Source organism: Sphaeramia orbicularis, chromosome 12, assembly GCF_902148855.1.
Source record: "Sphaeramia orbicularis chromosome 12, fSphaOr1.1, whole genome shotgun sequence".
Taxonomy (NCBI): Eukaryota; Metazoa; Chordata; class Actinopteri; order Kurtiformes; family Apogonidae; genus Sphaeramia; species Sphaeramia orbicularis.
The window spans coordinates 17,300,269-17,322,185 of record NC_043968.1 but is presented as its reverse complement, the minus strand read 5'-3'; the positions used below and the strand labels follow the sequence as shown (position 1 = coordinate 17,322,185).

Below are 21,917 nucleotides of genomic sequence, written 5' to 3'. Positions count from 1 at the left end.
TGAACAGTCTATGCACCTGTAGTGACCGGCATGAGCAGAAGAAGCCTCCTTCAGTGCAGAATTGTGATGTCTGTCGCATTTCAATGACATAAAAGTTCAGACTGAGGGTTCCTTGCAAAACATCAGATATGTATCATATAGACATCATCATATGTATCCAATTTAGAACCACATATGAAAGTGACCTTGGTTTAATTTGAAAAAAATCAGATTTGTGCTGTTCAGACTGTCAAAAATAATCACACATGGGTCACATGGGTAAAAAAAAGTCAATTTGGGGCACTTTTGCCAACAGTGTGAATGTGGCCAAAGGCTTGTATAATGTGGCTCTGGTGGAATAATTTGCAACTTTATATATGTTAACCAAAACCCTGTAGAAAACTGGAAGCTTGAAAAAGATCTGGACTAAAGATTTAACCAGGGCACTTGTAGACTATAAAGATGGTTGAACTTCTCAACTCAATTCTTAGAAGCTGAATGGGATTTTGACATTTCCCCCCAGAAGACTGCTCTTGCTTCACAGTTTTATATTTGTGCATTTTTGTTGTTGCTGTGTATTTAATGCTTCATGCTTTTGGTCGGTCTCAGTCCACTTAAGCTCAACATCTGGGTCCTAACCTCAGGTGACCCTCAGCTAGTGGGCTGGGGTGAAAAGCTATTTATGTGTGGATATTGAAAAAAATTGGCCTTGTGTCAAACACAATGTCACTGGATTTAGTGAGCTTTTATGTTGTTCTATAACAGTTTTGTTTTCAGCATATTGTGTGCTGTATAGTATACTGTATGTGCAGCAGTATTATGTACATCCTATGGTATGTAATATATGTGCATTTGGTTCTTTTTAATGTGTTTCATGACATTTCTTTGTGTGTGGCTGTTTGTGGATGTGAAGCAACTGTGAGGTATTTTCTTGTTGTAATACTCAGTGGTTTCTGCCATGACATGAATGCTGAAAATACCAGACCACACAGCACCGCTGGAATAGAGAAGCAACTGGCCACTCGACCACTAGCCTTTCTTTGCGGCTTTCAGAGCTCTGCCCGACTCCCTCAGTCTTTCTCTCTATCCAGTACAAACTCCACATGGCCACACTAACACAGACACCTCAGAGTGCATTTAAGATAAACGATTATATCCAAGTGCTTTTTTCATACTTACATAAAACTAAAGGTACCTTCACTTTTTGCTTGCTTTTATTTATAGTATTTCCTTCTCTCTGGCCTGACCTCTTGTTTTGTGTTTGATCTGCAGGTGCTTCTTCAAGAGCAGAACCTGGGGATACGCTACAAATTTAATGTGCCGATCCAGCGCACAGGAAGTGGCGACAATGAGGTGGGCTTCTCCTGGCACCACCTGCCGTGGTCTGAATGCTCAGCCACCTGTGCTGGAGGTAAGTCAGTGAATGCCACCACTGGTCTTGACTTCATAACTTTGAAATGACTTTGCATTGCATGTGGTTTGTCAAAAAAAGAAGTTCAACAGTTGCCATGTCAGATACTTTATTATTACTCTAAGCTATTTTGAGTATAGCACTTTCCCGTTTTCCTTTTTCATGTGTAGTCATAACCACTGTTTTACAAACACTGCTGCTCAAGTTTTTATGGTAAAGGTTTATTTTTCTCTCAGCACATACTACTGGCTGTTCAGTGTCAACCTTCAGCTAAGCTCCAGTGGTCAGCAGCCTTTTGAAAAAGAAAAAAGAACGTACTCTGAGCATTTAGGTGCTGTGGGTGTTTAAATTCTTTTTGGATATTTCTAACCTTCTCAAATGTTTAATACTTCAGGTCTTGTGTGTGTGTCATTCTGTAAATCTTTCCCAACCCGTAATTCCACCAATGCCGAAGAGCAGTGTGGGGAAACCCAGTATCATAATTTGCAACGGCTTTCCAAAATCATTACTTTATAGCTAGAGATTCAACCTCTAATAAATTCAATATGTATATTTTCCATATTTTAGCCAGCGTAATGAATATGGTGTAATTTCTGTGAATGAGCTGCTCTGCATAGCTTCTGGTTTACCAGTGCTGTGCTCAGATACAGCAACTCTTCCAGTGTGCTTGTCCTACAAAGTCAAACATTCACAATCTGAAACCGCAGTGAAATGCTGACCATGGCCTCAAGTATGACTAAACCAAACCTTTTAGCCCAAAAGCAATGGGTTTCATGTAACAATAAATAGTGTTTCTTCCCAGTTGTCAAGCGTGGCCTGGACGAGTTTGTAATATTTTGTAGAAGCATGACTGAATAAGCATGTGGGTTTTTCTGAGGAAGGATTTCCAAGTCCAGAGGACCTATTCCTTAGATGGGGAGGCACACTTGGCCTTCCACTGTCATAAACATGCCTTTGCATTGTTGATCTAAATGATCTAATTTGTGTCTGCTGTGTGTCTCAGGCTACACTGAGCTTCAAATCCTAAGAATTATGTTTAATCAGGTACCCATTTCATATAACCAGCTGAGCTAATCATGAGCTGTTGTTTAATATATCACTACAGTAATAAAACCTTTGAAAAACACCTCTTGACAGCCTTACAACTGAAATTCTTTTACCCCATGCTTCGCGCTATTCCTCCAAACTGTATTTCACTTTGAGCACAGATGGGTAGATTTTCTATACTTCACGCATACGCACACACACATCCATATCTTATTACATCTGCCAGACAAGTCTGCTTTAGGATATATCCCATGAGGGTCCAAACAGACCCTTTCTGAGTTGGTATGACATACACATACATGCCCGCATGCACACACAAAACACATGCACACACATACACACACACAGTGGGAGGTGTGACACTGATACGGTAGCCCTCACTCTCTCTGTTAGAAGCCAAAGTAAAGAGCTCCCTGCTCTGTAAAAGTGATTTGCCAAGATATCCTGCAAAGAATCAGGAATTTACATGTCTGGATTTACTACAGACTGAAAGCGATACCATCTCCGCCCGAACACAGCGCTTGACACGACAACCGACTTCCATGTTTCTGAAAGAGTTTTATGCAAGATCAGCTGAGTAGTGTGCTGTCTTATTGATCAGTCATTTCCCCTACAGGTTCCCAGAAGCAGGAGGTGGTGTGTAAGAGGTTGGACGATAACTCGGTGGTCCAAAACAGCTACTGTGACCCAGACAGCAAACCTCCAGAGAACCAGAGAGACTGCAACACAGAGCTGTGTCCTCCAGAGTATGTAAAACTCTAGTACTGTAAATCCTACACATTGTCATTTTCATTGACTGTGGAAACTATGAGAATTTTAGGTGAAAAATGATCATCATGTCATGTTTAGAGCCTGAAGCGACATTGCTATTTTCCTTAATTTGGTCCATATTAAACTATTTATATTAACAAAAGCAGTACAACATTACATTTATTTGATTATCAAATATGTGCACAGGATAAAGGGGAGGGAAGCTGAGAAATGGACAGTAAAATAGACTTTCACCTATATAAGACCTTTTTACCTTGATGTTACTCAAATGCGTCACAATCAAAATCTGAATCTTTATTATCATTATACAAAAAGTACAACAAAATTGTATGCAATACGATTCAGTGTGAAGAAAGCAATCTTAACTATCTTACTTAACATTTCTTCCTATGAACAAAGATTAAAAAAGAGAATTACTAATAAATAAACCAGCACAATAAAGAAAAAAAAAATCACCCATTCACACTCACAAACACACACCAGTGGAACAGTCAAAGGGATTAACTTGGGGATCAGTGTTTTGCTGAAGGACAGGGGTCAGAGTTCAAGACCTGCCCAATTTATTAAACCAGAGCCATCCAATTCAGTAGTCACTAATCCTACAAATTAAGTTATAATCACATTTTGTAGATGGTGCTGTGCCTCATTTCCTGTTTTTGATTTGAGAATAAACTCAAAATACATACAATTATCATTTTTTTCATGGATAAATGAATGAAGAAGTACAACTTTTTTATACTAATTTTTAGATTTTGGATTTTTTACTAAGTATAAAATGACAAATAATATGTGGATTTTTTTCCCCCATTTTTTCTTTAGAAGTTAACACTGTATATAATATATATTTCCTGCTCTAACCCCTGGCATAAATATCTAAATACATTATGTGGGAAAGACTTAACTATGTTGTTGGTAGTGTCTAATGTGTTTTTTCAGGTGCTAACACTGAGATCATTAAGGTTAAGCAACACTGGTGAAGTGGTGGGTCAAGAACCAAAACAATGAGCTAAAAGGATATAAAATGCTGCCTCAGAATGAGGTGATAACTCTCTGTGGGTTTGTCATGACAAGTAACCATGTTTGCATTAGACGCACACATTTCATTTATTGTTAATGTACAAACACAGTATATAGTGAACTTTAAAAAGCAAAAGCCTCCATAAAAGACTCATGATATTAATTCACCTTCAGTGAGTCCGTGTGGTAAAATGTGTTTGGAAGAAAATAATGAAATAAAACGGCAATGATTTATAGCTTCATATGTTAACTATTTTCAGTGTTTGCCTCGTGCCAAAAATAAGAGCCCTGAAAATGACCACCTGTGTTTGATTGTTTTGGCTACTTTGCTGATCCTTGAGGGGTAATACACACATATACAGGTGGAATATGAACTTTCATTTTGTGTCCAAATGTTCGTAAACTCAACACTGTAACTGGAAGCATGGCCAGACTTCAATCACGTCTGGAAGAAAAGGGATTAAAGGCATCAGGTTAATTAGTTTCAGACTTTCAGACAATTGTTTGTTTATGAGAGAGTGTATTTGTGTCTTTCAGGTGGATTTCAATTAAAAAAAAAAACTAATATCACTGTAAATCTACTGTATAAGTGGGATTTTGTTTTCATACAGTCAGGCTGCAGTCGCATTATTTATTTTCACATCTGTGTTTAGTGGACGCAGACTTGTGGTATCCCATTTGTTTTGGTTAGTACTTGAAAGGTAGTGTGGTGAATGTGTGTGTATTGAGTTACAGTGAACACATGACATTTGTGTCTGCGAGGAAGGTAAACACACCTTCTGTTGCTCAGAAAAGGCCAGCTTAAGGAGACCGTGTAAACACAATTGTTTTAAATAGCCAGGATTTTATGGGCTCCGGTAATGAAAGCTAACACAGATGTTTGAACACGCTGTTAATTCTGTATACATTCCTTCACATGATGTAATATTTCAGCGGCTGGATGTGTTTGGAGGGCTGTTGTCTGGGCAGTTTTATGATATTCCATTATTAAGTCTGTAGTCGGTGTGTTATCACTTTATGGACTGCCCTCAGATAGTTTAGCACTGATCTCTTAATCACACTTGACAATAACACAGTGTTTACCAGACCGTCACATCACAACATGCAAATGTTAAGTTGTAGTCAAAGTGTTATGTCCAAGAGATGCTCCTGTCTAATATTACTTTCATTTTTTAATGTGTGTAATAGTGAATATCACTTGTGGTTACTCTTACAAATAACACATTATACACGTTTTAAGAGAATAGTTCAACATTTTAACAGATTTGCTTAACTGTTTTATGTTGGTTGATAAAAATCTTGAAATATCACAAAAAACATTTATACTTGGGAGAGGTGGAAAGGTTAATGTATTGAGCAAATTTAGTGAATGGATGGACAACTGTATTAATACAAGAAAGAAACATCAATGTCTGACAAAGGCTGTGACAGAGTTTAAAATGATGTTATATGATCTGGACCAGTTCAGATTAAGAGTCTATGGGCCAGATCTACTAAGATCCCAATTTGTGTGTACTAATTTGCTTGCGCAATCTAGAATTTTGCGTGTGGGGTGTAACCACGGTTTGCGGATGATTTACTAAGATTTACTAAGAAGCGCAAATTACAACAGGTGCAAAGTCTTGGAGACCGCCCTATTTAAATGAGGGTTTTGCGTGTGCTACTGGAGACAATACACTGTAAAAACTGCTCTGGGATCCGCCAGCACTAATGGTAACAGTGCGCTGAATGATCCAGACGCACGGAAATGTAGCGTTGGAGGAATTATTAGTTAGTATTGCATGACTCATTCATACATTCATTTTTCATTTTAAAGGTGTGTGTGTGTGTGTGTGGGGGGGGGGGGGGGGGTAGTTGGATTGAATGACTGTCAGGTGCACATAATTTTGTCACACTGTAGCCTAATGTTGGTGTGTATTTTTTATCACAATCATCAGGAGTAGACAAGAGTCCCGTAAAGTGTGTGTGTGTGTGTGTGTGTGTGTGTGTGTGTGTGTGTGTGGGCATACGTCTCAATTATTTTTTCTTCCGTCATTCTAAAAATGTTCACACAAGGGTGAAAAATGCATTCTCTGCATCTCATTTCATCATTTCGATGTCTCCTAACCACTTCCATGTGTGTGCAATTACGCATCCAACCCGTGTGCACCTCCTTTTCAGACGAGTTAAATATAGACACAGTTTCTATGAGCAAAATTGCTTTGGGGTTTGATAAATCACTTTGCGTGTGCTAAATTAATATATTTACATTTTCTCCTCCCAGCACACGCACCTGCATGTAAACGCCCCATATTGCATATTCATTGTGGCAAATGTACTGCCTGGATGCAGACACACTATTTTGCACCTTTGAAAGATGCAACCCGTAGTGCACACTGCTAGTAAATCAGTTTGTACATTTTTTTTTGCGTTTGCAATGAGTTTGCATGTTTTAATACATGCAAACCTTTAGTAGATCTGGCCCTATATGTCTAGTAACTCCTCAATCAGCAGCTCACGTAGATTATTATATGAAATACTACATTTAACCCCAAAGTTTTAAATATTTTAATACTCACATAATTGTAGTCTATGGAAACTAAAAACTGCTCTAACTTTTCCTTTTCTTTTGCCGATTGTGTGAAAGTTCTGCAAAATTTGTGACACGTTTCTTTGAAAGCTGGTCTTCTTTTGTTAAGTCTTGAAGGGACTGAACACAGACAATTATTTGGGCTTATCCAGCAAAATGATGCAATAAGAAGTGAAAGTTTTCAAGGAAAATTTTGATTTTCATAAAAAATTCCTCAAGATTAAAGCTACAGCAGATATTCTTGACTCTCAACCGCTAGATTTTATAGACTGAAAACTGAGCCTAGAAAAGGTGCAGAAGTCAAGGTTTCCTCTCATATTTAAAATATTCTGAAAAATTGTCAAGTTTTTGCCCAATGACACCAAAAAAGAGGTGCTTACTGCAGCTTTAATGAAGGATGAACTTGATTTTCAGAGCCCTTTTATTTACTTTGCGCTGTGTCATGCATGCTCCCACTGCATTTTGGCAACAAGACCTTGATAAAATTCTGAAATGTAAAATATTGTAATCCCATTTTACCTGCTTACTGACAACAGCCTGTTACTTGTAGAGTTGCATGACACAACAGCTTCTGTTCATACATCATATCTCTCTCCTGCAGATGGTTTATTGGCGACTGGTCTGAATGTGGGAAGACCTGTGATGGAGGGATGAGGACGAGGACAGTCCTGTGTATCAGGAAGATCGGCCCAGCCGAGGAAGAGACACTGGAGGACACCCACTGTCTGACTCACCGACCCATTGAACGAGAGTCTTGCAACAACCAGTCCTGTCCGCCAAAGTGGGTGACCCTGGATTGGTCAGAGGTAAGAAGACTTTCTGAAAGTAACGTTCTGCTTAATCATAATGGAAAATGTAATGTTTTCAGTGGTAGAATGCAACCAAATGCTTTTACTCTTGTTTACTTTACTAATTTACTACTTGTTCTTAAGTATTTCATCTTTAAATTTCTACTCCACCACATCCCTGAAACAAATAGTAGACTTTTTACGTCTACTTCTAACACCTGTTCTGTGACCATTTATCTCCACATGTGGTGAATTTGATGGATAAAGTGCTCCTTTATGGGTTCAGTTTAAAATTCTCTGTCTTAAGCTAAATAAAGGCTTAAAACCCTAATTGGAGTATCTGGAAAATGCATGTCATTCACATTACAAACCTATGGTGCATTTCTATAGCTTAACCTACACAACAGTATTTAGCATTATCCAAATGAGTTCAGCCTTAAACATGTGTACATGCATGGAGTTGTAAAAATGAAACCAAAAATGTTATATTCAATATTAAAACAGGGACCATTTTACTGTAAAATGAATTCTTCACTCTTAAATTTTTAGTGTATTGTACTGATAGTGCTTTTAAGAGCTTTAACTGGGATATTTTCACAGGATGGTGAGATACTAAAGCCTTCTTTCTTACACCTTCTTCTCTCTCTTCAGTGCACACCTAAATGCGGCCCGGGTTACAAGATTCGCATCGCTTTGTGTAAAAGCAGCGACATGACCAAGACCTTTCCGCCCGCCCACTGCCCGAGCAACAACAAACCTCTGGTCCGAATGCGCTGCAGTTTGGGACGCTGTCCTCCTCCTCGCTGGATCCCTGGTGAATGGGGACAGGTAGGATGGTGCCTTCTTCACAGAACAGCCTTATTTTAGCTAAAGCACGATTTCAGTGAGCTTCTCAGACAGTGGTGGACAAGGTAATCCTTTAAAAGGAAAACTTGAATGTTTAAAAAACAAAGGATGCACAGATAGATTCCATGTGTTGGTGAATGGTTAATATAATTTACACCTGGTTGACACACAGGGCTCTAAGCAAGTCTGTGACGTATGTATGTGCGTGTAGAGACCGTGTGTTTGTGAGTCAGAGTGCTTCAACAGTGCTGGCTCAATGGCAGTAATATCCCCCACGGCTGTTTGAAGTTTATCTCTGCCTCAGTCCAGGCCTCTCTGTCACTTCCAGGAACACAATTTAGAGGAAGGCTGAGGAGTAGCATTCTTGGGTTCACCCTGACAGTGAGGCTGTTGAACACTTTACAACACAGCTGACTCATGTTGCGGAGAGAACGCCAAAAGATCATGCGTCAGAGGAAGCTCTATCTACAAAAAATATGGTTTGTTGTTTTGTAGGATTTGTTCAAAATTTAGTGGAATTTTAAACAGTGAACAACGATGTTTAGAAGTGTGGATGCTCTGGTTAGAGGTGATGGTTGAGGTGATGTCATTCCTTTAACACTGTTTTTCAGGTCAGATGTCAAAGGTCAGGAGTCAGGCAGTCTAGATTGCAGCTGCCCCTTGAAGCTTCTCCTCATAACAGCACACACACACAAACATCAGTGACACACATTTGCAATTCAATCAGTGCCAATAACAGCCATAAACAAAGCTGGCCTTCCTGATAACCTCAGTGTGGTCCATCAAAGAGCGGGTTCATAGCCAAGCTGAGCTGAGGTTAATGCTCCAAGAGCAACAGCTGGAGTCGGCTCTTACACAGCACTTTCACATGGACTGCAGAGTAGTGCATCTTTCTTTAGCTGTAATTACGATCCGTGCCATCGCTGCTCTGGTTCCTCCCAGGAAGGCGTCAGAAAGAAGAGATTGTTGCAGCTACTGAGATCTTGGACTCCCAGGCCAAAAGGTCACTGGTTCAAATCCCACTTAAGTCTCACCATTGACGTACACCATCTGTCATGGCCGGCAGCAGGCCCTAATAAAGACTCTCTAATTGGGAAGGGATGACATGCGAGCTCACTGATCTGAGGCAGTCAGAGAGGATCATTGAAGGTGACAGAAAGCCTTGTAGTTCTCTCATCAGGGGCGGCCCTTTGTTGATGGCAGGGTTCATATCAAACACACACACATATACACGTAGTGATGGCTGACAGGTGTGTTGTTTCTCAGTGTGTGGAGTAATTATGGAGATATCCACCTCATTTGAGGCTGTTGTTTTGCTGAAAGTGTCGGTACCTGCTGGAATTTTTTTGTAGTCTTTCTTTGTTTAATGGCCATGCTTACAACTGATTTGAGTTTTTATTACATTTGGCACATCAATAGAAGTCTGTTAAAGAAGTGCAGGTGCACATTTTTGGGTTCAGTACAAGAAATGTGTCAACAAAGTTGTTTTTTTAACGAGTTCTGTGGTGAAATTAGGTCATTTTTTCATTGGTGCTAATATGTACCATGTGCTACAGGGGCATCTTTGGACATGTCCTCAATGTACCTGTCTTTCAATTTTGTATCTTTTGTTTTTGTAGAGTCAGTGAAAGACATTGTCTTGTGCACCCTTGCCTGTCTTACATGAAGTTTATGTTGGACTCTGTATTGTGCTGGGAGTTGGTCATTTGTTGATGATGTTAGGAGACCATTACTAAGTGCACATACACAGAAAATCTGAAATGAGTTCACAACACAGATGTGATGTACAAGCTCTTATCATGGATTTAGGTAATATCAGGGCAGGAAATGTGTTGATTTTTTCAAGAACATTGTGATCCATTCACCCATTGGAAATAAAAGGACATTAACAGTCAATGGTCCATACTTCGATAACACTTCCTCAGAGCTCCTTAGTGAGCAGATGAGTTCGTGTTGCACCTGTGCTCAGTATATTTGCTTCTACAGTTGCAGCTGTATTCATTTATTTTGGTTTGTATATAACAGTATGAGCATCCATCAGAAACACCTGGCTTTAATATTTCATCTGAATGATTCACCACAGTCGCCCAGGTATACTGATGCGGCTCAGCTGTTACTCACGAAGGAATTAGTGCTCAATACCTCAACACTATTCTGTCTGTCTGCTTCTTTTTTCCTCATACACATGTGATATGAACACTAGCATGTGCACAGAGGGAAAAGCCTCAAAAAGAGCAACAGTTAACCTGCTTTCTGATAGTCAGGAAACACTGAATCAGAGTAGAGTGAAGGGGACTCTGGCTGGCTATGCTGGGATTACAGCACAGTGACACCCGGGTCAGAGTGGAAAGAAGGTCCTCATTTACCCTGTTAGATTGGAAACCTCCTCCGTGACTGCACAGCTAATAAGTTTGTTCTTATGTTTTCTGTCACAGTGCTCTGCGCAGTGCGGCCTGGGCCAGCAGATGAGGACAGTCCAGTGTCTGTCTTACACCGGCCAGCCGTCTAATGAGTGTGCAGAGTCCCTCCGACCCACCACCATGCAGCAGTGTGAGAGCAAGTGTGACGCCACTCCCATCTCCAATGGTGATGGTAAGATGACAAAGTCAACACAGTTCACATACACACACAGTTGAGTCTGCCATCACACTTTAATAGCGCTGGCTCAACTTGTCCGTGTGACGAGTGGTCTGCTTACAGTTTTCATCACATTTATGAAGAAATTTAGGTTTCTATTTACAACCGCAGTGCTCAGGTCGATTAATGTGAACCTATTGTACTTATTTGTGCATTACTTTCACAGTGCCCCAACTGAAAAGGTTATATACTGTCTTTATCTTGATCTTCACTGTTCTGCTATGACCTAAACATGCTTGGATGACACACTCTTCTGCACAATGCCAACTACATTAATCTTTCCAGCGAGGTTGGCTCCTGGTCAAAGTGAAACAGCTCAACCTTCCATATACACTTACACATGATGGATGGCTATTCAGATGCATAGAGAAGGGCCTTTCGATTAGCCTGAATGGAAAACGTGAGCAGCGTTTACAGGCTGGCTAATGGGATTAGCTGTAGGCTAATTGTTCCTTTACGGACAGCAGTGAGGCAATGTCTCGTTTCATTTGGCTCTGCAGAGGCAGGGGCCAAAGCCTAATAAGGGAAGACACTCTGATCGTGATAAGGCATTTAAAGCACTGCCTGTCCAGCATCCAGCAAGCAGTTTGTCTGTGTGTATGAGTATGCATCGTAGGGATGGCAGACAGCCCAGCGAGTGAATGAGGCCAGGATCTGTCTCAGTTTAGCCTCTGCGTCCAAGTATAGTTGCAAAGTTTTATTCTGTTGAGGCCTGAGGGAGATCCACCAGCCGTCACATAGCAGGTCACCTCTTAAAAGGAGATACACACTCATAAAAAAAGAAACATAAAGTTATTCAGGAAGCTAATTTAGAATGTGTTTCTTTTGGATATGTCTTTAATCCAGACTTTATATTTCTTTCCTGCAGAATGCAAAGATGTAAACAAAGTGGCCTACTGCCCGCTAGTACTGAAGTTCAAGTTCTGCAGCCGTGCGTACTTCAGACAGATGTGCTGCAAGACCTGCCAGGGGCACTGAGCCTTGGAGCACAAGAGTAAAACATAACGAAAGAGTGAGAGACAACAAAGACGCAAGAAAGATGGAGGGAGGCTGATGCAGCACTGAAAGGGAGAGAAGAACAAAACAGGGCAAATTGAAAAAACAAACTAACTCCAGACCCAGAAGAGGATAGAAGAAGAGTTTGGGAAGAGAAGCAAGGATTTCCCTGTTTTATCACATCTGATCCTCCTGCCCTCCATCATGGTGGAATTCAAACCACTGCTCAGCCACTAATGCTGACACAAATCTTTTCTTTTTTTTTTTTTTTTTTTTTATTTCACTTCTGTGAAGTGGAACTTGGAAGATTATTTGTTGGTGATGTTATTAATTTTATTATAATAATAATTATTAATATCATTGTTAGTCTTCCTCCATGTTTGTTGTTTAATGAATCCAAAGTGCTGGACACATCGCTCACAGAGGATGTACCACGGAGATGGAGAGACAGACGAGATGACTCCTCACTTGAGGAGGGGAGGCGGGAGTCGACAGCGACAACCTGTGTGTCGCGCTCCTGTCTTTTGATTGTGATGGTGCTTTTGGCAGGCAGGTGTTTTGGCTTCGGTGCACTTTTTGTGTAAATACTTCGCCAATTTATCGCTCAAATACCTACCATATGACAGAGAAACCCCATCGGCGTACTGTATATTTATTGTACCATTCCAAACAGAGTTGAGACATTTTCCTCTGACTATGTCTTTTGTCACATCGTAGCCTACTGTCAAGGAGGGGAATGTAATGTGACTAAAAAAAATATTCCGTGTCTCTGTGCTGGAATGAAAATATTACATACTGTAACATACATTAAACCCTTATATACTGTTAGGATTTGTATTGCATATGATCAGAAAATACCACATGGTTATTGGACATTTTGTTTTTGCAGAAGGGTGCCTTAGTTCAGAAAATTCCCCCAGCGTTGGTCAGCTCTGTCCAAAGTAGTATGAATATATGGTCAAATGGTGCCTGGGCTGCATGAAACACTGTTACACAACTGGCCTTTCCTAAACATCCCACTGAGAGAGCGTTTGGTTCGCTATTGAAGGATTCATTTTGAAGGACTCTATGAAGCAACAAGCAAAGACAGTCATGGTTTCAGTGCTGATAAGTAAGGGGCCGGCACTAAATATATACACACACACACACACACACACACACACACACTGCATTCATCATGGATATGCTGCCAGACCACACATATCCAGGCTGCAGAACCCCCTCCCCTCCACTCCAGATAAAGTTGTCCTCTTTCCCTCTTCTACTCCCCTTGCTGACAGAGAACAACAGTGAAAAACTCAATGGTGCTTTTCCTGTCTTTGATTTTTTTTAAAATTCCCATAAGTACTGTGCTTACCTCTCCTTTTCCTCCTGCTCTGCTCCAAGGGGTTACAGCCTTCCCAGGCTTCTGGTGCTACCAAGTGGGTGCTTCCATTCAGCTCTTTCCAGTGCGCTTAGAAGTGAGGCTGGATCCAAACAATATGAAATCATATCCTCGTCAGTATCTGTTACTAAATGCTGGTCATGTTATTGTTTTGTTTGTGTTTATACCTCACACTGGGAATTTTTCATTAACCGTTTATTGTTGTTTAAAAGAATACTCACCTGGTTGTACTCTGTCTTGTGATGTCATGTAAAAGAAAAAAAAGAAGACCCATTTACCCAGATGGCCTTCCTGCTGGTGTAGGGGTTGTGAAAGGGAACACCTATAAAACGTCTCCATCACACACTTGTTATGGAGCTACAGTAAGGGTCCTTGAAATCTAAGAGACAATGTAAGGAGTGCGCAAGGATCTCACCGGAGCTGTTAATGACTAATTTCTAATTTGCTGCTGCTACTCTTTTGTAGCCACCTTCAGTATGACAATGGACAGATATCAATGAGGCAATTGGGAGGGATGATGGATGCAGAGAAGCTTTTGAAATCAGTTGAAATAAAACTGCCTGCAGGATTCAGAGCCTCCAGAAAAAGAAACGAAGTGAAATCAATCAAACTGGTACTCATTGCTGTGAACTTGGATGTTTGAATGTCACATTGCTTATACCTAAAGTGCAAGAGAAATGAAAAGCATCATGTGATTAGTTGCGTATATTTTATATTCAGTATTAATGTTGGTACACTGTTACTAATTTTTTTTTTTCAAATGTAAATTATATTCTAATTTATTGCATTGTCCCACCTGTACATTTATTTCACTGCATGCAAACTGAAATTTAGCATAGTGAAAAAAATGCAGTGATACAGCCCTTCACCAACATTTTTTAAGTAGATACAATAAAAGAGCAGCTTTTAAAGAGACTATGTGTTAATGGATTCATTTCTTTCCCTGCATGTCAAAACACATCAAAACATGTCTGCACAACATTTTTTATAAGGGGAAAGCGCGACATACACTGCAGATGAAATGAGAAGTGTTGGTGCCAGGGTGGATGGTCTGTTCTCACAGGCTTTAGGAGATATATACCCTTGTCCTTCCACTCAACTCTTGGAAAGCACCCACAGTGTGAGAGCAGCTAATGGCATAACACCAGGATACCCGTTACCACCTCTGAAGAAATCCATTCATTCGTTGCCTCAGTTTAGGGTGACCAAATTGGAGGAGGTTTGTAAAAGCTTTTGTTCTTACCTAGCTAGGTCTAACACTCAAGCTGCAAGCTTCAGGCTTAATAAACATCAAGCGTTCATGTGGCTGCTTTTCTAAGTAATTAGTATGAAACACCTTTCTGCACTGTCCCAGCTCTGTTGCCATAGTGTTGGTATGAGGCCCTCCATCCTCTCATCCTGGCTTCAAGTGTCTGGATTCACTCTTAGGGAGCTGTGAGGTTTCCACTCTCCTTGGTAATTAATTCCAAATAAACAGTAACTAGCCCACTTGGCTGGGAAACGCTGCCGTCTCCTTCTAATCCACAGTGTCCAATTACAGAGGGAGACAGATGGCCTGTTTGGTCTAATGTAACCAGTTTAGAATACCTGTACGTCTGGCCCAGCTTCTGTCTCCCGTGCTGGACCGTCTGCAGGGGTCTGTGATTACATTAGCCCTAACCTGCAGAGCTGAAGGTGACAACAGAGCGAAAAAAGGGAAGGTGACAGAGTTCAGGCAGAGGGATTCCGCATTTGCAGACGACCTGACAGTCTTCAGATGGCTGTTAACACGCTTCATGCTTAACATTGGCACGTGCTCGTGTGTACACATGTGTTGTAGATCGCTCACTGGACATACAAAGAAGGATTTCCAAGAGAGAGGTAAACCTTCCATTGGATACTGGGTGTGCTCACATGGCCAAGAGGGCTCCAAATAATGAGGCAATGAAATAAGTTCAACACAATACATGCTGTCATACAGCTTTATTGCTTATCTATGTTGCCAAAGTACTTTCAGCACTGCTGATTTCAGATTTCAGGGTAAAATGCACACTGAGTTGATGTCAGTGTGATTAAAACAAAAACAAGACCGCAGAGAAGTACTGTTTCTGACTGTTTTTGATACTTCTCCATGTTGACTTTACTGGTGAAAGGGATAATATTAATCTCCTTCACTGTTACCTTGTGTGTTTAACTCAGTATAAGACAAGGTGATTTCCCAGTGCATCAGGTTGCTACATCTTGGGCTTCTGATGATAAGAGGTGTAGACAGGATGGGGACCAGGTTTCTCCATCTATGCCAGGATTCTTCACTTCAAATGGAAACTACTGACAGTGAGAGAAGCCACTGCTGTTGCTTATCAGTTTCTAAATATCCCCAAAAGCTTGAAAAAGTGATGCAACATAGGGCCAACAGTAAAGCTCTAACAATCACAAGGAAGAAAACATTCACAAAATACATACTCATTCAATTTCATGAGTCAGACTTTAAAGATTTTAACTACACATTAATGTCCCTTGAATGATAATCATTTCCCTCCCTGCAGTAATCCCAAAAACCTGTTGCCTTACCTTTGGCCGCCATGTACCATAGCTCTGATGTTAAAGACAGCAGCTGTGTTTTTTACTCCAGCTGAGAGGTGTGAGGATTAGCATAGTGACAAACAACATAGCTTTCTAGGGTTTATCTATGTTAATCAAAGCTGCTGTGGTACTGCGGTGTCATCGATGAGTACTTGTAGCACTTCAGGCACTCTACTGCTTGTACACGGTGCAGCAGGGCAAAAGGCTCCAGATGGTGTGGCTGGAGACAGTGCATGAACAGACCCGGGGGGTCTGACAGGCAGGAATGCCGGCCTGGGATGGGAAGGTCACGGCTCCAGCACCTGCTATCTACTAGGGTCTGTTTGGGCTCTGTCCTGTTAAGCCCCGCTGCTCCTTCCTTCAGCTGAGGCCAGGACTGAACTGCCAGGGATGAGATCAAAGCCCTGAGGGGTGCAAGCTGCACAGGAGACGGCAACAGCCATCCCATCACATACACTAGGAGGATGTGTTTTTTTACCTCACACCTTCAAACATGTGAAGAGAAATTCTTCAGCTGTGCACCACAGCCTCTTTCATAGCTGATTTATACCAGTTCTACACTTACTTTATCAACTGTGAAACCACTACACACTAGTGTGCATACGGTGCATGTGCAATAACCACAGGAACATTTTGTGTGTTGTCTTCACTAAGCCAGAAACACTTAAGTCTTAAAATCCAGGGTATGTCTGAAAGAAAATTACTTCAAATTATTACTCATACGGAGAGAACTGAGGTTATATCTAATTACATTGTTTTTCCATGTATCATTAAACCAACAGTTGGTGTTTTACATTCATTCATTCAGTACTTCTGCTACAGATGTTATGTGATCACTCCTGTCTGTCTGTCTGTCAAAAAAAACACTGTAGTTATTTTCCTGAAAATTAATGGAGGAATAGGGTGAGGACCACGGTTCAAGCCTTTAAATTTGGCAACAGATCCTTTAGAACAGGGGTGTCCAATCCTGGTCCTCGAGAGCTACTATCCTGCATGTTTTACACCAGGGGTGTTCAGACTTTTTCCACTGCGGGCCACATACAGAAAAATAGAGGAAGGGCTGGGCCACTTACTAGAGGTGAGGTATATAGCCTCGCCTTTAGTGTATTAAAGTTAGAAAAATCAATTAAAAGTTGGTCAAATATGCTATATTATTGAATATAATTACAGAAAAAAATGCCTTCATCACAGCTTTGCATAAATGGATCTTTATTAATTTATACAGAAAAAGGGTTGTCAGCTTCTTCTCAGAACAGCAGCTTCAGATTTCTTCTTAGTCAGGATGGTGACCCCCCCACAGGACAGAGAAAGAACAATAAAGGGGAAAATGGAACGGGCACATTTCAGGCTTGTTATTTAAGTTATTAGGCTTATTAACACACCTATTAACATTCGTTAGAAAATGTTTTCAACATTAAAAGACTGAATTGGACTTAATAACAGGAGTGCATACATAATTTTAGTAAATTATTCTGGTGAGTATCAGCTGCGCAGGGTATTTAAATTGGACCATCCTGCTGATCCGATGCCACTCGTGCCAAAAATCCGCACAAATGTCACTTGATCAAGGAGTCATCGAATCAGCATCAGTTGAGATCCGCTGATTTTGCACAGTGTGTGCGCTGTGCACAGCGATATGTACTTTGCGTGTTAACAAGAAAAACGCATTTAAGAAAGTGGTGCGCAAAAGCGGAGTAGTGACAGAACTGATGCGCATTATTGATATTTGCCGCATGTGTACCTGCATACTAGTTATGTGCATGCATGCTTATTAACACACGGATACTGTGGAATATATTTTTAACTCACCTAAAGTGGGAATTTAGACGTTTCCGTCTTCCAGCACATCTGACGGTCATTATCAGGCTTCTGCAGAGCTTGATGATTGGCTTATTATTTAAATCATGTGTGTTAGAGGAGGGATACATGTAAAACATGCAGGATAATAGCTCTTGAGGACCAGAATTGGACACCCCTGCTTTAGAAGGAGAAAGAGCAACTTAGAACAAGATAACCTCTGAATTCAGTAAAAAGCCTTTAACTGGGACTAATTAATGAATTATAATTAAAACATTTGTGATTGTGGTAACTCTGGATATGGCTCCCAGCATTCAGTTTGATGGACTAATGATCAAAGAGGATGACAGTTTCAGTCAGGACTCTCACCTCTGTGTACACATATCACTACTGATAGGTGTTACTGTTTTCAAAGGGACCTCTAAGCTGCAACTACAGGCTGAAAATGGTTGGTTTTACCAAAGACATACTGTGCATTCATTCATTCATTCATTCATCCTCTGAACCCACTTTATCCTCACAAGGGTTGTGGGGGGTGCTACAGCCTATCCCAGCTACATATGGGTGAAGGCGGACCCTGGACGAGTGGCCAGTTCATCGCAGGGCTGACAGATAGAAACGAACAACCCATTAGTGTTTTTGTTCTCCACAGGCAAATGTCTTACCAAAACAACTTCTCCTACAGCACAATTTTGCAAAAGCACAGTCACTGCACCCTGTGCTTAATATGGCTCAAGACCAAAATAGTATGACAACAGAAGAGGTTTTCTTCTTATTCCAGAATGATAGTATATGGAGCCAGATCTGTGTTGGTGTGGACATCAGTCTGATGTCAGACTTAGTTACACTAATTTGTGGCATCAATTGACAAAAAAGAGGAAGAGTTTAATAGTAAAGATGTGTGAGGACTTGTGTTTGTGTGTGTGTGTGTGTGTGTGTGTGTGTGTGTGTGTGTGTGTGTGTGTGTGTGTGTGTGTGTGTGGTCTTCTGATTAAAGTGGTAGGGGTCCTGATATGCAGAATGCCTGCAGTTTGAAATTCTTTGCTTGAAATGACACTGAGCAGCAGAGAACAAGAGTTACAACCTTATTTCACCTACTTGTTACGGAGTAGGAGACAGTTGATTTATACATGTCCCTTCATTCCTAGAAGTGATGATCATAGTAAAGGTGAGGTCTGCAATGTGCTGCTTTTTACTTTAAACTTAAAAGACACAAAAACGTTAATAAAAATTGTCAGAACTTGTTCTGTGAAAATTTATAAAGACAGCCCAAGACTGAACAACTGTTAAATTTAACACCTTTAAAAACATGTGAGGGTTGTATTCTGTAAATTGATGGATGCAGAACCTCTGACTTCAATGTCAAAGATCGGTCATGGTAGCATGTTCATTTCTGTAACATTTCATAATCACTTTATCCTCTAGAGGGTCACAGGGGGGCTGGAGCCTAATACAGATGACACCAAGTGGATGTGGGATAAACCTGGGACATTTCCCCAGTTTATCACAGGGCTGACACATAGACATGAAAACCCAGTCACTCTCACATTCACACCTATGGGTGATTTTAGAGTGACAAGTTACCCTATAATCATTGTACTGTAGAAGGAAACCAGAGTGCCTATACCCACACAGACATGGGGAGAACAGGTAAACTCCTCACACTTAGGACCTTCTTGCTACAGGTCAGCAGTGCAAACCACTTCACCACTGTGCAGCCCAGAGCAGCATATTTCAGAAGGCAATTCCATATTGCTAAAACTGAGACCTTAACTCTTCCTGTGTGTGTTGTGGTTACCCAGGTAAGGAGGTCACCTTTAGGGGATGCTCCTCTGTTACACTCTCCTCTGTCAGCATGAAAGGCAGCAGGTAAGTGGATTAAGTGTATAAAGAATCAATAGCCAATCACTTAGGCTGGTGGAGTAAAGCCAAGAGTGTTGGCTCTGTTGTGGATGAGTCTGAATAATATTGTGTATCTCTGTGTGTGTCTTCATTTGGGTAGATGGTGATGCTGAGATGCATACTTTATGTAAAGCATATTTAAGGACATCCTTTCCCCAGAGCATTATGAATTCCATCAAGAATGAATTATGTAGTGATTTAGCCTCTTATGCTCCAACTGCCCACAACTAATAAATGACAGAACGCTAATGAGGACAAATGATAATGGGACTGTAGTCACAGTATAGAAATCATGGCTATTACTGTGTTCGGTTACATTGTAATGCTGCTTCTATCTTTGTTTCATAGCCTGCGTGTCCTTCACTCTTGACAAGGAAAAGGTGAATGTTTTTTATAATACATGGGCGTAGTGATGACATCCAGTAAAAGCGCATTTCAGGTTGGACTGCCACCTTGATGGTGTACCACTGTGTGGGTACTAAGATCTGTTTTTTTAGTCACTTATTATGTTCTAAGATAACAAAATGTTTGATCAAGAAATGAGTCTTCCTATTTTATGGGTTAGTTAGGGTTGTGAGTTGGATTTACCTCTCATTATAGTGAAAGAGGAGCTGTAAAGACAAAGTATCTGCTAGCAAGGAATTCTATTAAATGATCTGAGATTCAAGAAAGCCAAACTGTCAAATTCTTGTTTCAGGAATATATAGACATCCAATTACAGTTAAGATTTGAAATTTTATTAACTCTATAGTCTTTTATATCATGTCTAAATCTACTGTACGATATAATGGTATTTAATGGTATATTGTTGAATTGAAGTGCCTGTGGGAGGAAAAACATAAAGTATGATCTCAAAGATACGAGCACAGCTGTCACCTGAAACTGACAAAAAAAAGTGAAGAGAAACCCACAATAGTAACTACAAATTTGGCCTAAGCTTGTCTTCTTGTACCCAATAGGGGATAACTAAACACGTGTTTCTTGTATCTAAATACCTTTCACCTTCTTTACCTGGAGCTTCAAAGGTTACATACTTAAGATACTATTTCAGACTGTCCAAGAGGTCAAAGGTGGACAGGAAAGAAATATTCACTACAAATACATGGCCTTTTCTCTCAGAGGAGTCCACAATTCATCAAAACCTCATTTGCATTTTGGAGTTGTCTGTTGATGAACGTGCAACAGCAGATGTCAGAGAGTGTATTGTAGGGCTGTAAAGGTTACAGTAGAGCAACAACACATGCATTCACTGCAGCTTGGTTGAATAAAAACATTGTAGATATTGAGAATTTCTGTAATTTGTAAGTGGAGATTTTGTGACTTTGGTCATGAGGACTTCAGCTATTGAATACAGTAAGTCTAATTCGACTATCTGACATCAAATGCTTACAAACAACCTGACAAAAACTGACCTAGATTATGCTTGTGATTGCTTTGACAATAAAACTTCCATCCATCATACTGTATATTGACAGAAGACTGACCTATAGCCTGAGGTGCTGTCTCTGAACACCATCGCCATGACTGGGATCCTGCCTGAACCAGTTCAAATATTTCTTAGTTCACCTGAAGATCGGGTCAGTGGCCTTGGTCAAGACCTTTAGAGACTCAAGTAAGACAGGTAATCTGTATGTTGATTTCTACAAAGCAGTATCTCCGTGCAATCAAAGCAAGAACATCACTTACTGACCTGAATATGCATGACTTATGTGTGTACAGATAACTTCTTTGACTTACGTTTTCGTCTACTGTGATCTAAAACTGGACTTATTGCACAATCTGACATGTAAACACACACATGAAATCCTTTAAAATCACACAAGAGCAAAGATGTTTGGAGGGGTGAAGTGTCTGTTTAAAATGATCTGTAAAATCTGTACTTTATAGACATGAGGACAAAAGAGAGTAAATATTAGATTCCTTAAAGCAGCAATACAACATCAGAACAGATTGAGAGGATGTTAAGATGTAGATTGACCCTTTGTTTTTTGTTTTTTTGTCTTCTGTTTGAAACCATGAATTAGTATTTTGGCTGTCATCATCTTGTTTCTGCAATTGATTAAGCATACGTACTAGTCAGGATGTCAGGAAAAAAGTTTTATTCAATAAAAAGACACTTTGAAAGTCTGAAGAGGGAGTTGCCATACACACCTTTAACAATCTTCTTAAAATCTTGTTAATGGAGGTTTGATCATCCAGAACACAAAAATG

At 40.4% G+C, this 21,917-nt stretch overlaps 1 protein-coding gene across 1 annotated transcript in view; it reads left to right on the top strand.

Annotated features, from left to right (window-relative positions):
* adamts6 (ADAM metallopeptidase with thrombospondin type 1 motif, 6) overlaps nucleotides 1-14,342 on the top strand; it is a 58,831-nt gene extending 44,489 nt beyond the window's left edge. Inside the window, exons 20-25 of the mRNA XM_030149898.1 lie at nucleotides 1,252-1,390; nucleotides 3,054-3,183; nucleotides 7,396-7,600; nucleotides 8,234-8,410; nucleotides 10,864-11,020; nucleotides 11,934-14,342. Coding sequence (XP_030005758.1) covers nucleotides 1,252-1,390; nucleotides 3,054-3,183; nucleotides 7,396-7,600; nucleotides 8,234-8,410; nucleotides 10,864-11,020; nucleotides 11,934-12,043 — 918 coding nt within the window. The 3' untranslated portion in view covers nucleotides 12,044-14,342. The remainder of the gene's footprint in view (nucleotides 1-1,251; nucleotides 1,391-3,053; nucleotides 3,184-7,395; nucleotides 7,601-8,233; nucleotides 8,411-10,863; nucleotides 11,021-11,933) is intronic.
* The last annotated feature ends 7,575 nt before the right edge of the window (nucleotides 14,343-21,917 follow it).